The sequence below is a fragment of the Molossus molossus genome, unplaced genomic scaffold (genome assembly GCF_014108415.1).
Source record: "Molossus molossus isolate mMolMol1 unplaced genomic scaffold, mMolMol1.p scaffold_m16_p_1, whole genome shotgun sequence".
Lineage (NCBI taxonomy): Eukaryota > Metazoa > Chordata > Mammalia > Chiroptera > Molossidae > Molossus > Molossus molossus.
In genome coordinates, this window is record NW_023425344.1 from 28,859,050 (window position 1) to 28,883,802 (window position 24,753).

A 24,753-nucleotide genomic window follows, 5' to 3' on the forward strand; every position below is an offset into this window, starting at 1 on the left:
TCCTGCTAAGGGCATGTATCCCGGTTGCAGTTTGTCTCTGGCCCTGGTTGGGTCGTACATGTGGCAACCACTCGATGTGTCCCTTTCACATCATTGTCTCTCTCTCTCTCTCTCTCCCCCCCCTTTCCCTTTCACTCCATCTGAACAAAACATGAAAAAATGTCCTCAGGTGAGGATAAAAAAAAATTTTTTTTTGCATTACAGTATTTTCCATACGAGTAACTATAAACTTACTTTTGCCCCACCTGTATACATATGTATATATTTATATGTAAATATAAAATGTCATATTAATTTCAACTCTCTAGTCAAACAGGGTTTATTCATTATCTTCCAAAAATATCCTGAGCATCTTTATAGCTCTGCACAGAAAAAAAGAACTCAGAGAGAAAGCTCCAACACTTACTAAATATGTGAATATGTCCTAGAATTGCTTTTTACCCCTCATTACACTTTTCACCTCAAACATACACTAACCAAAATCTTACTTGTCCTTAAAGTTTCTGTCCAAATTCTACTTCCTTTTCCTGAAGCCCTACTTGACAACCCTAGTCTGAAAAGATCTCGACTCCTCTGAACTGAAAACATGGTACCAATTACAAAGCAATTATTCAGTGTCTCCTTGCTATGGTGATTAGTATAGGCCAAATATTACATATTCTGTATTAGTCTTACAAAGTAAGATATAAATATATAACATTTTCTGAAGGAATAAAACGTTATTAGTTTACTTTTTGCCATGCTTTGGACTTCAATGGCTGACCAAGTCTGAGGACAGAAATCTCTGAAATTCTGATTTGTTAATAGCTATGAATAAACACATTTCATGACTAAGTGCTAATAATAAGATAAAACAAATAATTAAAAATAGAACTACCATATGATCCACCAATTCCACTTCTCAGTATTTATACAAAAATAAAAACACTAACTCAAAAAGATATGTGCATCTCCCATGTTCATTGCAGCATTATTTACAATAGCCAAGATGTAAAAACAATGTAAGTGTCCATTGACAGATAAATGAATACCCTGTGGGGTGTGTATACACACACACACACACACGCTCTCTCCCAGCTAGAAAATACAGATAGAATATAAAAAAATATAAAAAGAATTATTACTCAGCTTTAAAAAATAATGAAATCTTACTACTTGTGGTAACAAAGATAGGCAAATGAAATAAGTCAAATAGAGAAAGACAAATACTATATGATCTTTCTCACACGTGGAATCTTAAAAACAAAACAAAACATCAGGCTCATAGATACTGAGAACAGACTGGTGGTTGACAGGTGGAGGGTGAGGGGTAGGAGAAATGAATAAACTGTTTGTGGGGTTTTTGTTGTTTAAATAAATAGAATAATTTATCATTTTCAAAAAAGAAACAAAGAAATCCTGCACCTGAACAGGAGGAACAAGCAAACAACAACAAAACAATATAACTATTTCATTCAACTTCAACAAATTAACTTATTCTCTGTGAAAAATTCAATAACCTGTTTTAAGAGACTACTTGAAGATGTAATTTGTTTTACTACTAACATAGTTAGTCAAGGTTAGTATTTCTTTGTTGTTGTTGTTATTAATCCTCACCCAAGGATATTTTTCCATTGATTTTTGGACAGAGTGGAAGGGAGGGAGGGATTGGGGAGAGAGAGAGAAACACATGGATGTGAGAGACACATCGATTGGCTGCCTCCCGTAGGACCTGGACCAGAGCCTGGGATGGAACCTGCAACCCAGGTACATGTCCTTGACAGGAAATTGAATGCTTGATCTTCCAGTCCTTAGGTCGACGATCTAACCACTGAGCAAAACTAGCCAGGGCAAGGTTAGTATTTTTTAGAGAAGCAAGGTTATGCCCTGGCTGGTTTGGCTCTGCGGTTAGAGCATCGGCCTGCGGTTCAGAGACCTGGGTTCAGTTCTCGCTAAGGGCATGTACCTCGGTTGCAGTTTGTCCACGGCCCTGGTTGGGTCGTGTGGGTGGCAGCCACTCGATGTGTCCCTTTCATGTTGATGTTTCTCTTTCTCCCTCCCGCTCTATCTGAACAATAAATGAAAAAATGTCCTCAGGTGAGAATAAAAAAAATAAAATAAAAAAATAAAGAAGCAAGGTTATTATTTCATATCTACATTGTGTGGTATGGAAAAGTTAGAGGCTATAAATTTACTATCCTCTTCCTGAACTCCAAACCCAATTCTATTCTAAAGGACTATTCTATCAGCCCCAAACCATTTAATAAGCATATGCTACAAAATCCTACTTTTAATAATTCCTGAAAGTTTCTAAATTAGAGGAAATGTTTTACTCCATTTACTTCTACCTTAGAAATAACCAGTACTATTTCTAGAAATAACCTGAATACTGACTACAATAGAGACAGTCATCATAGAAGCTATTTTCACTTTCACGGGAAATTTCTAAGGTCCTAAAATATTATTAGTAGCCTTAAAGCCTTATAAAGTCTAACACTTACATTGAAGCTTCAGAGGTTTTGACTTCTGGTTTTAATATAACCTTAGATGTTCTCTAACTTGGGTACTAGTGAGGTAGAATGACAAAATGAGTAAAAGAAACATAACGTAAATCAATAAATTATTCTGCAGTTTGACCATCACATAATAGAGAAAATTTTCAATCCAGAAGCCGTATTTTTTATAGGTCATATTTATAAGAGTATTTATGGCTATCATTTATTGAGTTCTTTCTGTGTGCCAGACATATTTCAAGTAATTTAAATATACTATTAACTTATTTAATACAATAATTCCTTGTGGGAACATCCCCATTTAATAAATGAGGAAACTGAGAATAAGTAGTTTACTGACAGGCATAAAAATTCAAATCCAGGCAGTGTGATAATTTTCTTATCCTACTTCGTACCACTCTTAACCTATATTATACATAGTGTAACTCAATAGATGCCTTTAATATATTAATTTAACTGTGATAGTTTTCATTTTCCTTGATAAAGGCGGACCATTTGCCCTTCTCTTAAAATGATCAATCATTATAACTTAAGTGTTTTTACTAAAAAAATGCAATGAAGAGGAGCTGGCTTTTCTTAAGGTTAAATGAATTCGGATTTGGAAGAATGAAGGAAAGGGAAATGGGGTTCAAGAAGACAAGAGTATATATGTGGGGAAAAACAGATGGAATTAATTATGGTACAAGCTGTGAGAGCCAGAGAATAAGCAAAAGCAAGTCCAGGAAAATTCCCTAGGGGCAAGATGAAAAGAGGATGGTGGGAAACAGAAGAGAGTGGCAGAGAAGTGAAACTGGGCAAAGGCTCCCTAAATCAGTTGCCAGAAAATACTTCTGCCCAGAAAAAACTGAAGACTGCTAGAGAAAGGGAAAACCAAAACCAGGTTTTTAAAAATATATCAACAAAACAAACAAATCTTTAGCTAGATTGACCAAGACAAAGAGAAAAGACTCAAATTACCAGATTCAGAAATGAAAGCAGGGATATTACTACTGACCTTACTGAAAAGGATTACAAACGAAAACTACAAAGAAAAGCCCAAGCCTAGATTTAATTCAGATTTACTGCTGAATTCTGCTGAGCATTTTCAGTATACCAATTTTTCCCAAACTCTTCCAAAAAATAAAAGATGGTGAAACACTTCCAATTCATTCTATGAGGTCAGTATTCTATAAGGCTTTTTTTTTTTTAATCCTCACCTGAGGACATTTTTGCATTCATCTTCAGATAGAGCGAGAGGGAGAGAGGGAGGAACAGAGAGAAACATCGATGTGAGAGAGACACAATGACTGGCTGCCACCCATATGACCCCAACTGGGGCCAGGGACAAACTGCAACCAAGGTACGTGCTTTTAGCGGGAACTGAACCCGGGTCAGGGCTATGAGGTCAGTATTAACCAGTTTCCAAAACTAGACTAAGATATCACAAGAACCAAATCCAGGACCATATAAAAAGAATTATATACTGTGACCAAGTGGAATTTATGTCAAGAATGCAAGGTTGATTTAACATTCAAAAATCAATTAATGGCCCTGGCCAGTTTGGTTCAGCAGTTAGGGCATTAGCCCATGGACCAGAGAGACCCAGGTTTGGTTCCTGCTAAGTGCACATATCTTGGTTGCAGTTTGTCCCCAGCCCTGGTTGGGCTGGCAGCCAGTCAATGTGTCTCTCTCACATCAATGTTTCTCTCTCTCTCTCTCTCTCTCTCTCTCTTCTTCTTCTTCTCTCTCTCTCCTGCTCTATCTGAAGATAAATGGAAAAAAAATGTCCTCGGGTGAGGATAAAAAAAAAAAATCATTTAATGTAATACATATTAATAAAAAACAAAAATCACATGTTCTTAATAGATGCAGAAAAAGTATTTTCCCAAATCCAACACCCTTTGATGATAAAAATGCTCAAGAAACTAGAAGTAGAAGGGAAATTCCTCAACATGTTCAAGGGTATTTGTGAAAAATCTACAGCCAACATAATATTTAATGGTGTAAAATAAGATGCTTTTCCACTAAGATCAGACATAAAACAAAGGTATCTGCTTTCACCACTTTCATTTAACGTTATACTGAAGGTTCTAGCCAGGGTAGTTGGGTATATCAAGATGTAAAAGGCATCCCAATTAGAAAAGAAGTTATCCCTACTCACAGATTACATGATCTTGCACATAAACTATTCCTAATATATCCATTAAAACCAATTACAATTAATAAATAAATTTAGTTGCCCTTCCAGTGTTGCTCAGTTGATTGAGCATCATCCTATGCACCAAAAAGTCTCTGGTTTAATTTCCCATCAGGGCACATACCCAGGTTTCATGTTCAATCACCAGACAGGGTGTGTGAGGAATGCAACAGACCAATGTTTCTCTCTCTCTCTCTCTCCCTCCCCCTTCTCTCTAAAATCTATAAAAATAAATAAATACATAAATTTTAGCCAAGTTCCAGGATACAAGAGCAACATACAAAACTCAATCAATTTCTAAATACTTGGAACGAACAATCTGAAAATGAAATTAGAAAAACAATTCAATTTACAATAGCATCAAAGAATAAATTAGGAATAAATTTAACAAAATTTATATTCTGAAAACTACAAAACACTGTTGAAAGAAATGAAAGGATATTTACATAAATGGAGAAATATCCCATCTTCATGAACTAAAAGACAGCTTTGCTACAACTGCAATAATTCTGCCCTGGCTGGTGTGGCTCAGTTGGCTGAATGTTGTTCTATGCACCAAAGGGTCGCTGGTTCAATCCCCAGTCAGAGTGTGTACAGAAGGGAACCAATCAATTTTTATCTCTCTCTAAAAATCAATAAAAATTTATTTTTGTTAATCCTCATCTAAGGATACTTTGCCCATTGATTTTTAGAGAAAGTATAAAGGGAGGAGGAGGGGGAGAGAGAAAGAGAAATATCAATGTAAAAGAGACACAGTGATTAGTTGTCTTCCAAGCACACCCTGACTGGGGCCAGGTGTCAAACCTGCAACCCAGGCACATGCCCAAGACACTTCAGTGTGAGGACCAACACTAACCACTGAACCACACCAGCCAGGGCAATAAAAACTTATTTTTATAGGATGGTAATAGTTCCCAAACTGATATACACACTAAAGGCAATCTTCAACAGAATCCAAGCTCACTTCTTTGTAGAAATTGACATGCTAATTCTAAAATTCAAATGGAATCCTGCTCAGTGGTTGAACATAAAACCCATGCACCAAGAGGCTGCCAGTTTGATTCCCAGTCAGGGCACATTCCCAGGTTGTGGGCTCGATCCCCAGTGGGGGTCATGCAGAAGGCGGTCAATCGATGTTCCTTCTCATCGATGTTTCTAGCTCTCTAAAAAAGAAAATCAATAAAGAAAAAATATTCTAAAAAAATAGCCTGGCCAGTTTGGCTCAGCAGTTAAGAGCGTCAGCCTGCGGTCCAGACCCGGGTTTGGTTCCCCCTAAGGGCATGTATCTCGGTTGCAGTTTGTCCTCAGCCCTGGTTGGGTCATGTGGGTGGCAACCACTCAATGTGTCCCTTTCACATCGATGTTTCCCTCTCTCTCTCTCCCTCCCACTCTATCTGAACAAAATATCAAAAATAAATAAATAAATAAAAATAAATTTACAATTTATTATAGGTCAAAGACCCAATTAATATCCTGGCATTATAGTTCCCTATTCAGAGTGACCATATGCCCCAGTGCCTCAGAGAATACTAGAACACACTTTTGTATCAGCATAATTACTAGAAGCACTTCTAATAAATTCATCTCATCATTGTTTTTCTTTTTTATCCTACTTGAGTCACACCTGGAACCCCTACATTAGATACTGTTTACCTCCAGTATCATTAACAGTAACATTTTTTATTCTTACTGAATCTACTCTTTGCCTTCACTATGAAATCTTCAATCATACTCTATAGCCCCCTCCTGCCTTACTTAGCTCCCTGTCGCCCTACACCTGAATGCAGCTATTTCAATCATGTGGTAACAATACAATACACACACCCATCCTGGACTTTGGTAATTCTTTCAATCTCTAATCTAGAGTGGTTTCCATTAGCTAAATCCACCAGGCCCATGATAACAAGGATTGTTGAGCACAGACACTCACTCATGCTACCCTAATCTTTGAAACTGATCTCCTCTTCACAGAAAAGGACACAAATTAAAATTTGGATTTATTTAGACCATGTGTGTGAATTTTGTTCTGTCTCTTAACAGATATGTGACCTGAATAAATTACTTTTATGACTGTAAAACAAAGACAAATAATACAGACTTAAAAGACTGATTTTTAGAGATAACAGACATGAAGTTCCCAGCCTAATGTCAGGCATACATGGGTCTGTGATAAATAAAAATTACCAGATTTTATCAATTCTAAGACACAAATTTTAGCATGTCTGATATTGAGATGTTTTAAAATCACTGAAAGTCAGAAGTAACTGTTAGAGAATTGCTGTTGCTTGCATTTGTATAAACTTCAGTTTGAAAACCTTGTGCTTATAAGATCTAGAAAGCACTAGCAGCATATCTTGCAGCATTAAATGGTAATGGCTTGAAAGAACATCTCAGAAACAACAGTGATAACTCTTTTTTTTTATTTTTTTATCCTCACCCGAGGACATTTTTCCATTTTTTGTTCAGGTAGAGTGGGAGGGAGAGAGAGGAACAGAGAGAGAGAGAGAAACATCGATGCGAAAGGAACACATCAAGTGGCTGCCACCCGCACGACTGACCAGGGCCGGGGACAAACTGCAACCGAGGCACACGCCCTTAGCGAGAACCGAACCCGGGTCTCTCAGGACCGCAGGCCGACGCTCTAACCGCTGAGCCAAACCGGCCAGGGCAACAGTGATAACTCTTTAAAGATATCCTGCATCACTATTTTTTATGACAATGACACTGTGGAAAAAAACAAATACAAATAGCTAGTCAAAAGTAAGATTTAGAAAAGTCAAACTCTGAATATAAAAAGACTTAGGAATTACCACCATTTATTACAATTTTATTTTCCTTTACATATGTAAAACTATTTTAAAAGTCTGTCTAGCCCTGGCTGGTTTGGCTCAGCAGTTAGAGCGTCGGCCTGTGGACCAATGAGTGGCAGGATCAATTCTGGTCAAGGGCACATACCTTGCCTGTGGTTCGTTCTGGTTGGGGTTGTGCGGGAGGCAAACAGTCGATGTGACCCCCTCTCATGTCGATGTTTCTCTCTCTCTCCCTCCCACTCTATCTGAACAAAAATGAAAAAGTATCCTCAGGTGAGGATTAAAAAAAAGAGAGAGAGGACAATGCTCTAAACTTGTGACCAATAAATTGTGCTCCTTTCCCACAGTACATATGTCTGGAAATTGAAGTGTGGACATCAGAGAACCTCCTCTTACTATTATATCTAATACCCTACTCAAAGAATTTTTGCTTCCATCCCTAAAACTTCTGGTCTGTTGGTTTAAAGGTTTTTGTTTCCATTAGAAAAATGCTTCTATTATAGGATATAACAATGGTTCCACTAAACTAAAGTTGAGATTGTCATCTGATCATTTTGGGCTGTTCAAGTTACTGAAACAACAGGTAAAGAAGAAGAGAAGAATTTACTGTAATGGCTGGTGTGACTGATCTCAATTTCTATGGGAAAACTATGATGCTACTATGCCAGTGATTTTCCACCTTTTTCATCTCATGGAACACACAAACTAATTTTTAAAATTCTGCCCTGGCTGGTTTGGCTCAACGGTTGGAGTGTTGGCCTGCGGACCAGAGTCCCGGGTTCGGTTCCCACTAGGGGCATGTACCAAAAAAAAAATTCTGCAGCACACCAAAAAAGATACAGTAAATCCTCAATTTTTCAGACCCGGATTTAATGAACAAAATTTCCAGTCCATATGTTGTATGTAAAAATTAACACCCTATTAATTTCAAAATGCGCTTAACCAAGATTTGCTTTATAATTAAATTAACGGGCTACTTTTTGCTATTAATTCACTGTTGTTTTTTTTTCTTTATTGATTTTAGAGAGAGAGGAAGGGAGAGGGAGAGAGAGAAACATCGATGAGAGAGAACATGGACTGGCCGCCTCCTGCATGTCCCCCACTGGGGATTTGGCCCACAACCTGGGCATGTGCCCTGACCGGGAATTGAACCGGCGACCTCTTAGTGCATGGGAAGATGCTCAACCACTGAGCTACACTGGCTAGGCAATTCACTGTTAATTTTTATTTATTTTTTTATCTTCATCCGAGGACATTTTTGCATTTTATCTCCAGATAGAGCAGGAGGGAGAAAAGCAGGAAGTGAGAGAAACATCAATGTGAGAGAGATACATTGAGTGGTTGCCACCCACACAACCCCCCACCGGGGCTGGGGACAAACTGCAACGGAGGTATGTGCCCTTAGTGGGCACTGAACCCTGGACACTCTGGTCCGTGGGCCGACACTAACCGCTGAGCCAAACCGGCCAGGGTAATTTACTGTTATTTTTAACACACTTTAGCAGATAGGCCATAAGTTGGAAAAAGCACTGTAATAATTTCGCCAACATAAATAAATATTACCTATCTACAACTATAGTCTACATATTTAAATCTAAGAGTCATCACTCATAAACAAGTTCCTTGAATGATTAGCATGTGAACACACTGCACTGAGCAAGGCAACTGGTTCTGTTGTTCCGTGGTGTGACTTTCTGCAGCAGTCTTAAAAGTGCCTGCCTGCCAATGTTCTGACATGCAGCTAAGCCATGCACTAGCATTTGTTAACTCTCAGTGACTGATGAATGCACACATATACTAGAACTATTCAGTGTAAATTTAAAATTACTGTAATACATATAAAAATAATTCTTCTGTGAAATTAAACTTTTCATACATACTTAATTTATTTTTTAAATCCTCACCCGAGGATATTTTTCCATTCATTTTTAGATAGAGTGGAAGGGAGGGATGGACAGAGAGAGAGAGGGACAGAGACAGAGAAACATCAATATGAGAGAGAGACATCAGTTGGTTGCCTCCCACATGACCCTAGGGCTGGACACCTGAAACCCAGGTATGTGCTGCCCTTGACCAGAAATAGAACCTGTGACTCTTTGGTCCAAGGGCCGAGATATTCTAACCACTGAGCCAAGCCGACCAGGGCCATACAGACATAATTTTAATTATACAAATGTGTTTACATAAGTAAAAACAGGTAAACTAATTAGTTTGTCAATTTTTAAAAATACACATTTGGAAAAATTAGTTTATTAAATAACAGACTTTTGGCTTTAATGGACACGCCCTTGCTTGAATTAGTTTGTTATATTGAGCATTTACTGTATTTTTTTGCTGATGTGACCAAAAAAACAAAAAAAAATAAATAAAAAAACAGGTGTAATTTTGATTCATTCACACTGAATAGCTATTTTGTTGGCTGTTGTCTTTTTTTGACATGGGAAAAGAGGTTAGTGCCTGTTTTTTATTTTTTTTTATCCTCACCTGAGGACATGTTTGCATTTATCTTCAAATAGAGCGGGATGACGAGAGAGAGAGAGAGAGAGAGAGAGAGAGAAACACTGATGCAAGAGAGACACATCGAGTGGTTGCCACCCACATGACCCCAACTGGGGCCAGGGACAAACTGCAACTGAGGTACGTGCCCTTAGCAGGAAGTGAACCTGGGACTCTCTGGTCCGCGGGCCAACGCTCTAACCACTGAGCAAAATCGGCCAGGGCCAGGTATTGCATGTTTTAAAAATTCTTGTGGGACACCTGAGGTGTGCCATGCCATACTAGTTTAAAATTGCTGTACTATGCAACAGAGACAGGAAGGAATATGTCTGGAACTCAGCAGAAGGGCTAGGACAGTATTTGTGAAGCCAGTGTAGTAAAAAACCAGTTGTGTGTGTGTGTGTTTTTAAATATATTTATTTATTTATTTATTTTTAAAGAGAGAGAGAAAGAGGGCAGGGCGGAGGGAGAAACACTGATGAGAGAGAAACATTGATAAGCTGCCTCCTGTATGCCCCACACTGGGGATAAGAGCCCACAACCGAGACTGGGAATCAAACCAATGACTTCTCAGTGCATGGGACGACACTCAACCAACTAAGCGACACTGGCCAGGGCCCAGTTGGTTTTTATTTATTTATTTTTTTTAATCCTCACCCGAGGACATTTTTCCATTTTTTGTTCAGGTAAAGTGGGAGGGAGAGAGAGGAACAGAGAGAGAGAGAGAAACATCGATGTGAAAGGAACACATCGAGTGGCTGCCACCCGCACGACCGACCAGGGTCGGGGACAAACTGCAACCGAGGTACGTGCCCTTAGCGGGAACCGAACCCGGGTCTCTCAGGACCGTAGGCCGACGCTCTAACCGCTGAGCCAAACCGGCCAGGGCCCAGTTGGTTTTTAAAAATTCCAAAATACAAAATAATGCACTTAGATGTTGCAGCAATGACAAATTTGCCTATCAACATTTCCAACTATTTACTCTCAACTTCTGTTGTAAACTGGCACCACACTCTCAATAGCTGAGGCATTTCTCAGGATTTCTACATGCAATATTAAAAATTCATAGGAAACCACAGTGTCCTAATAAAGCCAAACCGGCCAGGGTAACACCGAATGGCTTTAGAAAGTAGCTTTGGCTGCAGACCTGGTCATGTTTCTCAATCAATTCAAGTTGTAACCATGAGGCTGTTAAACACTTACATGTAAAACTTATGCACTGCAGTCATTTCAACAACTAATACAGGTGAAATCACAAAATAAGTTTCTTTTTTCTATGCTGCTCAGTTAAAATAAAAAGTGAGATTTCCATTTCCAAACTCAAACTACAATTCCTGCAGCATTTTTAGGACCTCAATGCACAGGCACAGAAAATGTCCACATTTAAAAATCCAATTCAAACTGCAATTGAGGAGTTTCTATCTAACCCTTCAATTGGAAGCAATTAATCTGCAATGTAAAGACATGTTAAAAGGCAATTATCAAAGGAAGAACATAAAAGAATTCTATAAATGCCTCCCAAGCAACAAATATGCTCAATTGCAACCATATGCTTATGAACTGGTATCACTATTTGGAAGTAGCCATCTGTGTGAAAAACTTTCTCAAATTAAATACACAAAATTTTATTACAGATTGGCATTAACAGGTGAATATTTGAAATCAATTTTGGTGATGGGAAACACTAGCTTTGAATCCCAATTAAGTAAAACGTTAGTTCTAACTGCTCTCCCCACCCCCGATTCCATTCGTCTCATTAGTAGACCTGTTTCACAAAAATGACTGAATCAGCTCTGGACGGCACGGCTCAGTGGTTAGAGTATCTGCCTTCGCACTAAATGGTCGAGGGTTTGAGTCCAGGTCAAGGGCATGTACTTGGGTTCCAGGTTCAATCCCTAGTCTGGTTGGGGCACATGTGGGAGGCAACCAATCAATGTATCTCTCTCAGAAAGATATTTCGCTCCCTCTCTTTCTCTCTCCCTCTCTTCCAATCTCTAAAAAATAGCAATAAAAAAAAAAAATGTCCTCAGATGAGGATTAACAACAACAAAAAAGTACCGAGTCATTACTATGTTTTGAATTTTGCCAAAAGAATTTGGTGGAAATTCGTTCTGTTATTGTGTTAATATAGTACCTTCTTAACCAACAAAGTATAAAATATTTATCTGGCCCTTCATACTAAAAGTTCACCAACCGGGGATGTACTAAGACAGATGAGTCCTTATGTCTATACCAAAAAGCACATAAATTGTTCATAGAAGTATTATTTATAAAAGCAAAAGACTATCAATCCAAATATCTACCAACAATAGTATGAATAAATTTAAATATTCATACAATGAAAATGTTACTGCAACCCATAACAATATGGATAAATCTCAGACATAATATTTAGCAAAATGGTCAGACATAAAAGAGTACATACCCCATAATTCCATTTATATGAAATTTGATGGCAAAACTAAGGTATGCTGATAGAGATCAGAATAGTGTCTATCTCTGGAGAGGGAACATAAAGCAGCATGCTGATGTGCCAGACATGTTCTATCTACATCATGACCTGAATAATGACTGTGTATACATACATAAAAATAAATAGAAATGTTAAACTTAAGGTTTATTCACTTTATGTAAATTAATTATTATTTTAAAAAGAGGTAAAACACACAATTAATGCCACATAGGACATCTCCTTTATATTTTTTCAGGCTGAATCTGTGATGGAAAATGTCAGAAGAGCCCTGGCCAGTGTGGTTCAGTTGGTTGGGCGTTGTCTATGCACCAGGAGGTTGCCAGTTTGATTTCCAGTCAAGGGCACATGCCTAGGTTTTGGGCTCGATCTCCGGTAGGGGGCATGCATGAGGAAGCCAACTGATGTTGCATTCTTATATCCATGTTTCTCTCTTTCCCTTTCCCTTCCTTTCTCTCTAAAAATCAATAAACTATTTATTCTTTTTGTTGTTAATCCTCACTGGAGGATCCTTTTCCATTGATTTTTAGAGAGTGGAAGGGAGAGGGAAAGGGAGAGAAAGAGAAACACCGATGTGAGAGAGACACATCGACTGGTTGCTTCCCATAATACTAGGACACGAGCCGGGAATTGAACTTGCAACCCAGATATGTGCATGCAGGAGGCGGCCAATCGATGTTCTCTTTCATTGATGTTTCTCTCTCTCTCTCCCCCCCCTCCCTTTTTCTCTTTCTAAAAGCAATAAAAAACAAACATTTTTTAAATCCATATAATAATAATCTAGTACATAAAATTCTACTAACCACACTAAAATTTTACTCATCTTCAGACTTCACACCTAGTGTTATAAGATGAAACTCTTCAGATAGTATCATTTAGAAATGGATTACTGTTCAACTGAAGATGATATCTGGTCTAAACAAGAGGATAAAAAGACTCCACAAAGTTACCATAAAGAAAGGATAGTATTCGTGTGCTTAAGACACTGCTTGGTCATGCTTAGACACATCACTCTTCAACTGAAATATCTGAGATTTTTTAAAGATTCAAATTGCTTTCTTTGACATTTAAGGATTTTAACAATTTCATAGGTACTGTCCTCTTTTTTCCTCCAAAACTGCTCTTTTAAGATGTTTTACCAAAATTGTTCTACTCATTTTCTTCACACCAAGCCTGCTATTGTCTCTGTCCTTGTCCTGCTATTCAAGTCTGCCATGTTTTGCACTACCATTTGCCTACCAAGTATGAGCCTTCAAATCCCAGCCCAAAGTCACCTTCTCCATGACACTTTTCACGACCATCAAAATTCTTTGTATTTTTTTTTTTTTTTTAATCCTCACCCGAGGACATTTTTCCATTTTTTGTTCAGATAGAGTGGGAAGGAGAGAGAGAGAAAGAGAGAGAAACATCGACGTGAAAGTGACATTGAGTGGCTGCCTCCCGCACGACCCAACCAGGGCCGGGGACAAACTGCAACTGAGGTACGTGCCCTTAGCAGGAACCGAACCTGGGTCTCTCTGGACAGCAGTGAGGCCGAAGCTCTAACCAGTGAGCAAAACCGGCCAGGGCTCTTTGTATTTCTTTATTCAAAAAAATAGATACAATCCTAGCACATAATTGACATTTAACTTATAAATTATATGATAATCTTAAATTCTTCATATAAACGGAAATCCATTTCAGTGCTAGTCTAGTATAAATTCAGTTTCACCTGATGGACTAATGCTATTTAAAAGTTGGCTTTTGCCCTGGCCGGTTTGGCTCAGTGGTTAGAGCATCAGCCTGCGGTCCTGAGAGACCCGGGTTCAGTTCCCACTAAGGGCACGTACCTCGGTTGCAGTTTGTCCCCGGCCCTGGTTGGGTTGTGTGGGTGGCAGCCACTCGATGTGTCCCTTTCACATCGATGTTTCCCTCTCTCTCTCTTCCTCTCTCTCCCTCCCACTCTGTCTGTACAAAAAATGGAAAAATGTCCTCGGATGAGGATAAAAAAAAAATGGTAAGATGATAAATTTTATGTTATGTGTTTTTACAATAAAAAATAAAGCAAGGATTATATTTGTCAGTGGAAATAAAGAATAGACAGGTAGAAAGAATACAAACAGAAAGAAGGAAATTGTATATAAACTGATAACATGACCACTCAGACAAAATAATTCAAATTCAAGTAACTAACAAACATGGTACTTTATATAATTTTAATGGGACAGGAAGAACTACAAAGAAATCTTTCAAGGGACACTGGTATAGTAGGTTTGAATTTTTTGTTCTTACAGTAGGGTAGTACAAATAAATCAATTTATCAAAGTTAAGAAAAAACAGGGTTTACACTGTAAGAGAAGGATGATACAAATACAAAATGGAGATGTCCACCCAGTGTGGCTCATTGGATGGGTCATCGACCCATGCACCAAGAGGTCGCCAGTTCAATCCCTGGTCAGAGTACATGCCCAGGTTGTGGGCTCGATCCCCAGTGGGGGGCAGGCAAGAGATGTTCTCTCTCATAGGTATTTCTATCTCTCTCCCTCTCCCTTCCTCTCTTTCTAACATCAGTAAAAACAAAACAAAACAAACACAGAATGGAGGAAGTTTAGGGTAAACTTTGTGGTGCTAGATTTCAATGGAAAATAACAGAATGAACTCATGATTTAAAGTATATATGTGTATTTCCTAGCTGTACATAATGAAAGGACCTGAAGAAATCACATCCTAGTAACAATGTGAACACAATGCCCATGCACTGATCTTGGTTTATAAACACCAGTCCCTACTAAAATGGAAATAGGGCTCTTTGGAGAAAATTACCTATCCAAATCTGGGGTAGGGAAGCACAAGGTGAACATCTTGTACCAGAAAACAAAGAAGTGCACAAAGACTCAGAGAGACATCAAAAAGACATGAGACGTTTCAAAAAGACACCCAAACCAGCGAACTCATTTGGGACAATTTGACTCTGAAAAGGAATAAAGACAGTAGTGGATTATAACCCATTAAATAAAGAATCGACGAATAATTTTTTAAAAATGGGGGCAGAGTCTTTACAGAGTGCCAGCTAATACATGTAGAAGCAATGATAGAAAAAACAAAGTCAACATTTTATAATTATCAAAATGGATGCTAAATTAGTTAATTAAGAATTGTTGAGCCCTGGCTGGTTTGGCTTAGCGGTTAGAGCATCAGCTTGTGGTCCACAGAGACCTGGGTTCGGTTCCCTCTAAGGGCAAGTACCTTGGCTGCAGTTTGTCCCCGGCCCTGGTTGGGTCATGCAGGTGGCAGCCACTCGATGTGTCCCTTTCACGTCAATGTTTCTCTCTCTCTCTTCCTCTCTCTCCCTCCCACTCTATCTGAATAAAAAAATGAAAAAATGTCCTCGGGTGAGGATAAAAAAAAAAAATTGTTGAAAAACAACTTATTCTTACAAACTGTCACCTGAAACATTACTTAGTAATTGCAAAGAGGGGAAGGTACAATGGAGAGTGCTGGTCAATGTAATCAAATGATAAAACTTAGCATAGCCAACTGAACAAAATAACATTGTGTGTCTCCTGATACAATGCAAAGGGAACTAATTAACTACTTGCATAGTATACTTGCCAAAAAAAAAAGTTCAACCTGAGTCAAAGTATGAGGAAATGAAACAAAAATGGGTTATAGAACTATAAGACAAATGCTTTGAAAATACCATGTCATGAACAAACCTCCTCTATCCCCCCAAAACAGTGAGAGGACTTTTCTAGATTGAAAAGACTAAAGAGACATGATAGCCCTGGCTGGTCTGGCTCAGCAGTTAGAGTGCTGGCCAGAGGACTGAAGGGTCTTGGGTTCAATTCCCAGTCAAGGGCAGTACTGGGTTGCAGGTTCTATCCCCACCCCTGTCAGGGTCATGCGGGAGGCAACCAATTGATGTGTCTCTCTCACATTGATGTTTCTCTCTCTCCCTCCCTCTCTCTCTATCTAAAAATCAATGGAAAAATATCCTTCAGTGAGGATTAACAACAATAACTACAAAAAAACCCATGATAAAAACATGTGATCTTATGCTGGAAATCAATATTTTTTTTAGAACAACTGGGAGAATTTTATTATGGAGAGTACAATAGATATTACTATAACAATGTGAAATTTATGAGTATGATAATGATAATCGTGGTAAAGTAGGAAAATGTCCTTGTTCTAAGAAGAATGCTGAAGCATTCTGAAGTGAAATGTCAGGTCTTCAAGTGACTCTCAAACAAAAAAGTATGGTGTGTGTGTGTGTGTAGAAACACAAAGCAAGCAAAGGTGACAAATGTTATCTGAGTAAAAGTACATAGTGTTGAAGGTACAAGTTTTTCTAATTTTTCTAGAGGTGTAAAATGTCCCAAAAGCAAAAAGTTGAGATAGTCAAAAATAAAAAGGGGATGGAAAAATCATTATTAAAATCCATCAGTAATAATTTCCAGTAAAAATTAAAATAATATAAGAAACAGCTTTAAGATCAAATCATAAGCCTCCCCCATAATTTTTCCTAAAACAATTTTTCCTAGTACATAAAAAAAAAAAATTCCTAATCTTTTTCTTACAGTTTTTAAATTTTACAAATCTAGACAGTTGGCTGCAAGTATATACTGTTGTTTTTTTGATAAAATATTTTTCAAGTTTATAAATGTACTACAAAGTGTACAGTTGGTACACTATGACTTGGCATGAAGAGCTCCTGTAGTAGATTAAAGATGACTATAAATTCTTCCCTACTTCTTCCATTTGAGAAGTAGAGTTAATTTTTCTCCTCTTGAATGTGGGCTGGCTATGACTATTTTAGCTTGTTTTTGTCTTTTTAAAACTTTTTTGGGCTATGACTATTTTTTTAAAAATCCTCACCTGAGGACATTTTTTCATTTATCTTTAGACAGATTAGGAGGGAAGGAGAGAGGGAGGGAGGGAGAGAGAGAGAGAGAAAGAGAGAGAGAGAGAAACATCAATGCGAGAGAGACACACTGACTGGTTGCCTCCCATGTGACCCCAGGCCAGGGACAAACTGAGGTACGTGCCCTTGACCAGAATCGAACTCGGGTCTCATTGGTCTGTGGGTTGATGCTCTAACCGCTGAGCCAAACCAGCCAGGGCAGGGGCTATGGCTATTTTAACTTGTACAGTAAGTTAGAAGTGACAATGCCAATTCTGAAACAAGCTTTTATTTTATTATTGTTTAATCCTCACCCGAGGATATTTTTTACAAATATCTTCAGATAAAGGGGGGGAGGGGTGGAGACAGACAGAGAGAGACAGAGACAGAGAGACAGAGACATCAATGTGAGAAACACACATCGATTGGCTGCCTGCTGCATGAGGCCAACCAGGGCTGGGGACAAACTGCAACCGAGGTATGTGTCCTTGGCTGTAATCAAACCCATGACTCTTTGGTTCGCAGTCCGAAGCTCTAACCGCTGAGCAAAACTGGCCAGGGCCTGAACCAAGCCTTTAAAAGTACTGGCAACTTCTCCATGCTGTCTTGGAGCTCTGAGTCCAACTACCCTATAGGGGAAACCATGTAAAGAAGTCCTAAGACTACAACACACAAAGGAAAAAGGCCCAGCTGAGTCTAGCTTTTTACTTGTTCCTACCAAGGAATCAAGTGTTTGAGAAAAACCAGCGTATGTAGATCATCTAGACCAGTTTAGTCACCAGTAGAAAACCACTGAGTGAGCCCAGTAAGCTATGTGGAACAGAAGAATAATTAAGTCGAGCCCTGCCCGAATTTCTGATCCACAAAATTGTGAGATATAAAGAAAAGTTGTACATAGTAGCCAAAGGTAGAAGCAATCCATGTGTCCATTAAAGGATGAATGAATAAATAAGAGTTACTATATACATATGATAGAATATTATCTAGCCTTAAAAAGGATGCAAATTCTGCCATATATTACAATATGGAGAAACCCTGAAGACATTATGCTAAGTGAAACAAGCCAGTCACAAAAGGACAACTATTGTATGACCCCACTTATAGTAGTAAAATTCATAGACTAAAAGTAGAATGGTGGTTGCCTAGGCTGGGAGAAGGGTAGAATAGTTATTGTTTAATGGGTGTAAAGTCAGTCGGGGAGCATGAAAAAGTTCTAGAGAAGGACAGTGGTGATGATTACACAACAACGTGAATGCCACAGACTGAACACTTAAAAATGATTAAAATGGTAAATTTGATTATATATATGTTTACAACACAAAACAATTTGCTGTTTTAAAGCACTGAATATGGGGGTAGTTTTTTACATAGCAACTGAAAACCAGAACAGTTCTACACAAATGGAAGTGTAAAATAAGAACTGTGTGCCCTGGCCAGCAGTTAGAGCGTCAGCCTGAAGATCAAAGAGTTGCAGGTTCGATTCCGGTCATGGGCACATACCTCGGTTGTGGTTCAGCATCCCTGGCCCTGGTCAAGTCATGCAGGAGGCAGCCATTTGATGTGCCTTTCACATCAATGTCTCTCTCTGTCTCTCTCTTTTTTCCCTCTCTCCCTCCCTCCCACTCTGTCTGAAGATAAATGGAAAAGTATCCTCGGATGAGGATTAAAAAATAAAAATAAGAACCGTGTTGCACTAAGTATTACTTCACAAACATACACTGGCTATATTTTAGGGTTTGATTTTTAAGAAATCTTGTCTCTTGCCCTGGCTGGTTTTGCTCAGTGGTTAGAGCATCGGCCCACGGACCAGAGAGACCTGGGTTCAGTTCCTGCTAAGGGCACATACCTCAGTTGCAGTTTGTCCCTGGCCCCAATTGGGATCGTGTAGGTGGTAGCCAGTCAATGTGTCTCTCTCACATTGATGTTTCCCTCTCTCTCTCCCTCCCACTCTATCTAAAGATAAATGCAAAAAATGTCCTCAGGTGAGGATAAAAAAAAAGAGAGAGAGAGAGAAAGATTACAGACAAATGCAAAAAAAACAATAACAAAAACAAAAACCCACAGAAGACCTGGTAGGAGAAAAATGGGGAGCATTTTCAGAACAATAAAACCCTATTATTTCATCTTTCCTAATTCTTAGCACCAAGGCAGTAATTATTTTTATTTGATTCTGTGACAGAATACATATAACTGACTTGGGTATCGAGTTGTGGCCAGAGAACTGTCTAGGGCACTTGAAACCAGGTAATAAGAAATGAGATATTAGAAACAAATTTCACCCTGCCCATCCCTCCCTTTGTCCCTCTAAAAACCAAGGCTTATCAGGGCTTCCCATCTCCAAAATTGCAAGAAAGAAAGAAACAAAAATGTGTGTGGCACATAGCTCTATAGTAATACATGATCAAAGACAGACTGTGTGTAACAAACTGTGGGCAGAATCATTTAATAGAACTTTGTACAACACTATTTATAGGTGTATTTTGAATGTTACAAAACGTAGACAAGACCTCTGCATTAGTTTCAGAATCCTTAACTATACAAGAGGGAGGCTATCTGTAAACTATAGGTCTTCACACTTAATGTAACATTGGTAGAAAATAGTCTGCTGTCCTTTCAAACAGCCAACTAACTTTAGTGAGGCTTTTAATATGTCTGTCGATTAATATATAATTGTAACTAAGTAACAAAACTGTTAATGACAATTTTCAACTTTTTTTTAATCCTCACCCGAGGACATTTTTTCCCCCAATATTTTTGTTCAGATAGAGTGGGAGGGAGGGAGAGAGAGAGAGAGAAACATAGACGTGAAAGGGACATATCGAGTGGTTGCCACCCACACGACCCAACCAGGGCTGGGGACAAACTACAACCAAGGTACATGCCCTTAGCGGAAACCGAACCCGGGTCTCTCCGGACCGCAGGCCGACACTCTAACTGCTGAGCCAAACCGGCCAGGGCTACAGTTTTCAACTTGATGTGACTAGAATTGGACACAAACTCTCAGACTCAGTGTCTTCATCTGGAAAATTAGAACAAAACCAAATAAATTCTGATCTACCTTTAGTTCTAAATATGTATGTTATCATGTCTGGTATACAGGTAAGATAGTTACTTAACTGCAATTCAAAATATTTCCAAATTATCTTTCATTTTCAAAAATAAAAATATTCCTCTAATCCAGTATTAATACAAAGTATTCATTTGTTCATTCAACTAATATTTGTTGAGCACCTAATTATGTGCCAGGCATTAAACTTGGCACTGGGAGGATACAAAAATAAATATAGATGTGGTACCTGAATTCACAAAGCTTACAGAGAAGTTGGGAAGACAAACCAAATAAACATATGCATAAGTGTAATTATCACAATTATAAAAAGTGATATGAAGAGGTTAAAACAGTACATAATGAAGAATCCAAGAGACTTGCCTTAAAAACAAATAAATGACAAATGAATTGAGAAAAACGGTACATATGGCCTACATAATGTGGAATCTGTCTAGGCAGAAATAAACATGGCATGTTTAAAAAACTGACAGAAGGCCAGTGTGACTGGACGTAAAAGTAGTTCCTTAGAAATCAAAACTTTTAATATATGAAAGGATAGCTTAGCTCCTCAAAGGCATTCTCTAAGAATTATTTTCAAGGAAGCTTCAAAGAATCATAACAGTTTCTCTCTAATGTTTTAATTAAAATGCTGTCCTATCCCTCCCTGCAAAAGACCAAACAAACACTCACTGATTCCCTTTCCCATCATTTTAGTGTTTTCAGCTGCATAATAAAGAGCACAACTTCTTACCCTGGCCAGTTTGGCTCAGTGGTTAGAATGTCGGCCCACGGACCAAAGAGTCATAGGTTCGATCCCAGTTAAGGGCATATACCTAGGTTGCAGTTCTGTCCTCAGCCCTAGTAGGGGTAAAGCAGGAGGCAACCAATGGAAGTCTGTCAGTCTCTCTCTCTCTCTTTTTCCCTCCTTCCCACTCCATCTGAAGATAAATGGAAAAATACTCTGGGGTGAGGATTAAAAAAAAAGTACAACTTCTTTTTCTTTTAATCCTTGCCCAGGGATATGTTTTTATTTCGTTTTAAAAAGAGAAGACAGGAGAGAGAGAAACACTGATGATATGAGAGAAAAACATCAATAGGTTGCCTCCAGTAAGTGCCCTGACTGGGGATTGAACCTGCAATCTAGGTATGTGTCTTGACCAGGAATTGAGCTGCAAACTTTTGGTGTATAGGATGATGCTCCAACCATCTTAGCCACCCAGCCAGGGCATAAAATCCACAACTTCTTGGTTCTACTTAGATCCCTTAGACCAAGGCAGCTATAAGAATAAAAACAAATATGATGCTATTGCCCTGGGCTGTGCCACTAACCTGCCCTATGACTGACTTGATAAATGTCACTTGGCCACTTTGGGCCTAACATCTGTGATCTGTAAAATAGGGAGAATTCCAGAATTTCTTTTAAGAGCCCTCTAACTCTAAAATTATGTTTCCACTGTAAAAATGCTTGTTTTATTCTTTAAACTGAAGAGAATTAGACCAAATATATCTGAATTCCATTGACTAAATAAGGTTTTTCTTGTCTTTAACCCCCCTTTGTATTTATATAGCATTCAAACATTGTTGCTGTTATAATAATACATTGCTGAATTTATAAAAATTTGCCCATAACTAAGGGTCTAGTAAAAACAAATTATCAAAAATAAAGTTAAATACTGTTTAAAAATATGTACTTGAAATGAGACAAGTAATACTTTAACTAAACAAGGATCCCCAAAGTCAAAAGAGTACTTAAGTCAAAATAGACTTAGAAAAGCAGGAGGAAAACAAAATGCTAAGAATTCTTAGAAAAGTAAAATTTTAGCATAGGACATTCAAGTTAGTTAATGTGCATGTCAATTTTAACTTCCAAAATAACTCATAATGGATATACTAACCCAATGCTCATTCTAGACTTGGTTTATGGTTAACAGTATTTCTGATGTTTTATCTCTTTTAAGTGGAAAATGTGTATACAGTCATAAATGTTTAAACCAGATTATCCTTCACTAGAATTCAAGTTTTAATATTCTTACTATGAATACAAAAAAGATCCATAAATTTTTTTATATTTCATAATTTTTTAGCATCTCAGAATACTCGATATAACTTTAAGAAACATCAATTAAGCACCTTATTTCATATATAATCTTTATTATCAAAATTTATTTATTTCTATTTATAGTTTTTATTTGATTTTTAGAGTGGGGAGGAAAGGCGAGAGGGAGTGGGGAGAGGGAGAGAGAGAAACAGATTTGTTGTTCCACTTATTTATGCACTCATTGGTTGATTCTTGTATGTTCCCTGACTGGGGATCAAACCCACAATCTTGATTTATCAGGACAGTGCTCTAACCAAATGAGCTACCTGGCCAGGGCAAGATTTATTTTAATGGTATTGTGTCCTATTCCTTCCAAAGAAGTAACAAATAATTAGATTTTAAATATTCATTAAACACTCACAACATTGTAAACATTTACTAGGGACTATACTAAGCTCTAAGAGCAAATGGGCAAGCAAGATCATTCCCTAAAAATACATTTCTCCAAGTAGTTCAAGGTAGAAACACTATCGACATTGTTTCTTTCCTTGCCTCCCACCAAGTCTAACTCTGAATTGTCTTCTGGATCATTCCCTCTTTATTCCCACTATCATAGCCCTACTTTAAGATTTCAATATCTTTTACTAGTAGCAGTTCCCTAGCTGGATTCCCTGCTTCAATCTAGCCCCAATTTTGGCAACCAAAATGTATTCATCATTGGCAAGCGTCCTCTGGGGGCGGGGGCGGGGGGTGGGGATGTGTGGGGGGTGTCGTCAAAAATGTCCCTTGTGAACCAGTGCATCAAGGTGATCCCTTAACAAGAATATAATTTATTTTGTAAGGCCGTGGCCACAATCTATGCCCATGTAACACAGCAAAAAACTGACCAACATAAAGCTGACACTTACAACCTTGACCTTAGGACCACCATACTTAAACTAAATAAATAAGCTGATTCTTTATAAAAGGAGCTATAATACTCTTTCTTACAACCCCTGTGAACAGATGGACTTAAAATATCCCTTTACTTCAAGTTTGAATTTGGAAAAGTTAGTACCTTCTGTCTAAGTTTAACCATACTATATACGCATTTAAGTTTCTGGATATTAGAAAATTGTGACAATTTTAAAAATACCTTTTAAAATTCAATCAAGTCTCTTCAGAAGTTGATCAAAATAAGACTATTACACAAGTAGCAAGCTACTTTGAACATATTCTCATAACTATTTCTAGAAAAAACTTTAAAAGTTGAATTCTTATGCTTAAAAAACATAAGATTAAAAACACACAACACTCTCTTTAATTTCTCATAATGGTCATGCCCCCCCCCCCCCCTCATCACTCAAAGACACAGCCAAGACAGAACAATACCTTTCAGAAGGGGAAGGGGAAGGCAACAAGCGACCTTAAAAAACCTGGTAGGTGAACCTGTAAAGGCCAGGCTGGAGTAGCACCGCAGGAGAGAGCACTCCTTCCCACACAGATGGAGTGTGGACATTCTGTCCAGGAGCTTACCTTCAGCCGTTTGATCATTTCGTCGGTGGTGATCTTGTCGGTGATCTCCTTTACCCCCGGAGGGTAAGCAATCTTCCCGTCGGCACTCCCGACGCCACACAGGGCAGTGGCAGGCTTGGGCTGCGCGGTGAAGTCCATCCTGGGGGACAACTTTTCTTTCACAGTCCTCTACCGGCCTCTATCGGTCAGAAAACAAAAGTTCAGCGGGAAAGGGGCGACTTTGTAACCTCTTTTTTCATTTCAAAAATCTCTAATCTGCAAAGGGCCCTATCTCCCGGGAGGCCGGGGACCCGCGGCAGCCGCGCCGCCCGCTCCTTCCCGGGGCTTGGACCCTGCGGCCGCCCCGCCGCCCCCGCCCACGCGGGCCTCTCCAGCCCCGGGCCCGCGGGGCTCTCCGGCACCAGCCGCTGCGGCCGCGGGAAGCCCCGCGCAGCGCCAGGAGTTTCCCATTCCGCCTTTCACAATGAAACCCACCCCCAAGTACCGAGGTCCGAAGTTTGGCGGCCTCGGGAGTCCGGCGAGGCCCCAAGGCCCCGGCTCCATCGGAAGGGATCGCTGAGTCCCCGCACGGCCGGTCCCCTTAGGGAAAGGAGACGCGAGGCCTATAGGGCTCGGCTTAGGCCGCAAAACTAGGGACCTGACCGGACCCACACGCAGCGGCGGCTCCCGGGAACGACCGCCCTTGCCAGGCCGAGCTTCGGGACCCGCGGCGTCCCCGCCACGCTCCCGCCCCTCTCCTGCCCCGCTCCCCCACTCCCGCGGGAGGGGAAAACAAGCCGCCCTCTACCTCAAACCCCACGCAAGGAAGCGGCTGACGCGGCTCCG

General features: G+C 39.1%; 1 protein-coding gene across 7 annotated transcripts in view; it reads right to left on the reverse strand.

Moving 5' to 3' along the window:
• The window catches only part of PDS5A (PDS5 cohesin associated factor A), a 143,925-nt gene extending 119,819 nt beyond the window's left edge, over nt 1–24,106 (reverse strand). For 3 of the 7 annotated variants that reach the window (XM_036255216.1, XM_036255258.1, XM_036255267.1), the window contains exon 1: nt 23,929–24,106. In XM_036255216.1, coding sequence (XP_036111109.1) covers nt 23,929–24,066 — 138 coding nt within the window. In that variant the 5' untranslated portion in view covers nt 24,067–24,106. Of the gene's footprint in view, nt 1–2,480; nt 2,502–23,928 lie in introns of those variants that run through there. The other 4 variants (XR_004958848.1, XM_036255226.1, XM_036255235.1 and 1 more) reach the window with 4 other exon arrangements.
• Nucleotides 24,107–24,753: the final 647 nt, after the last annotated feature.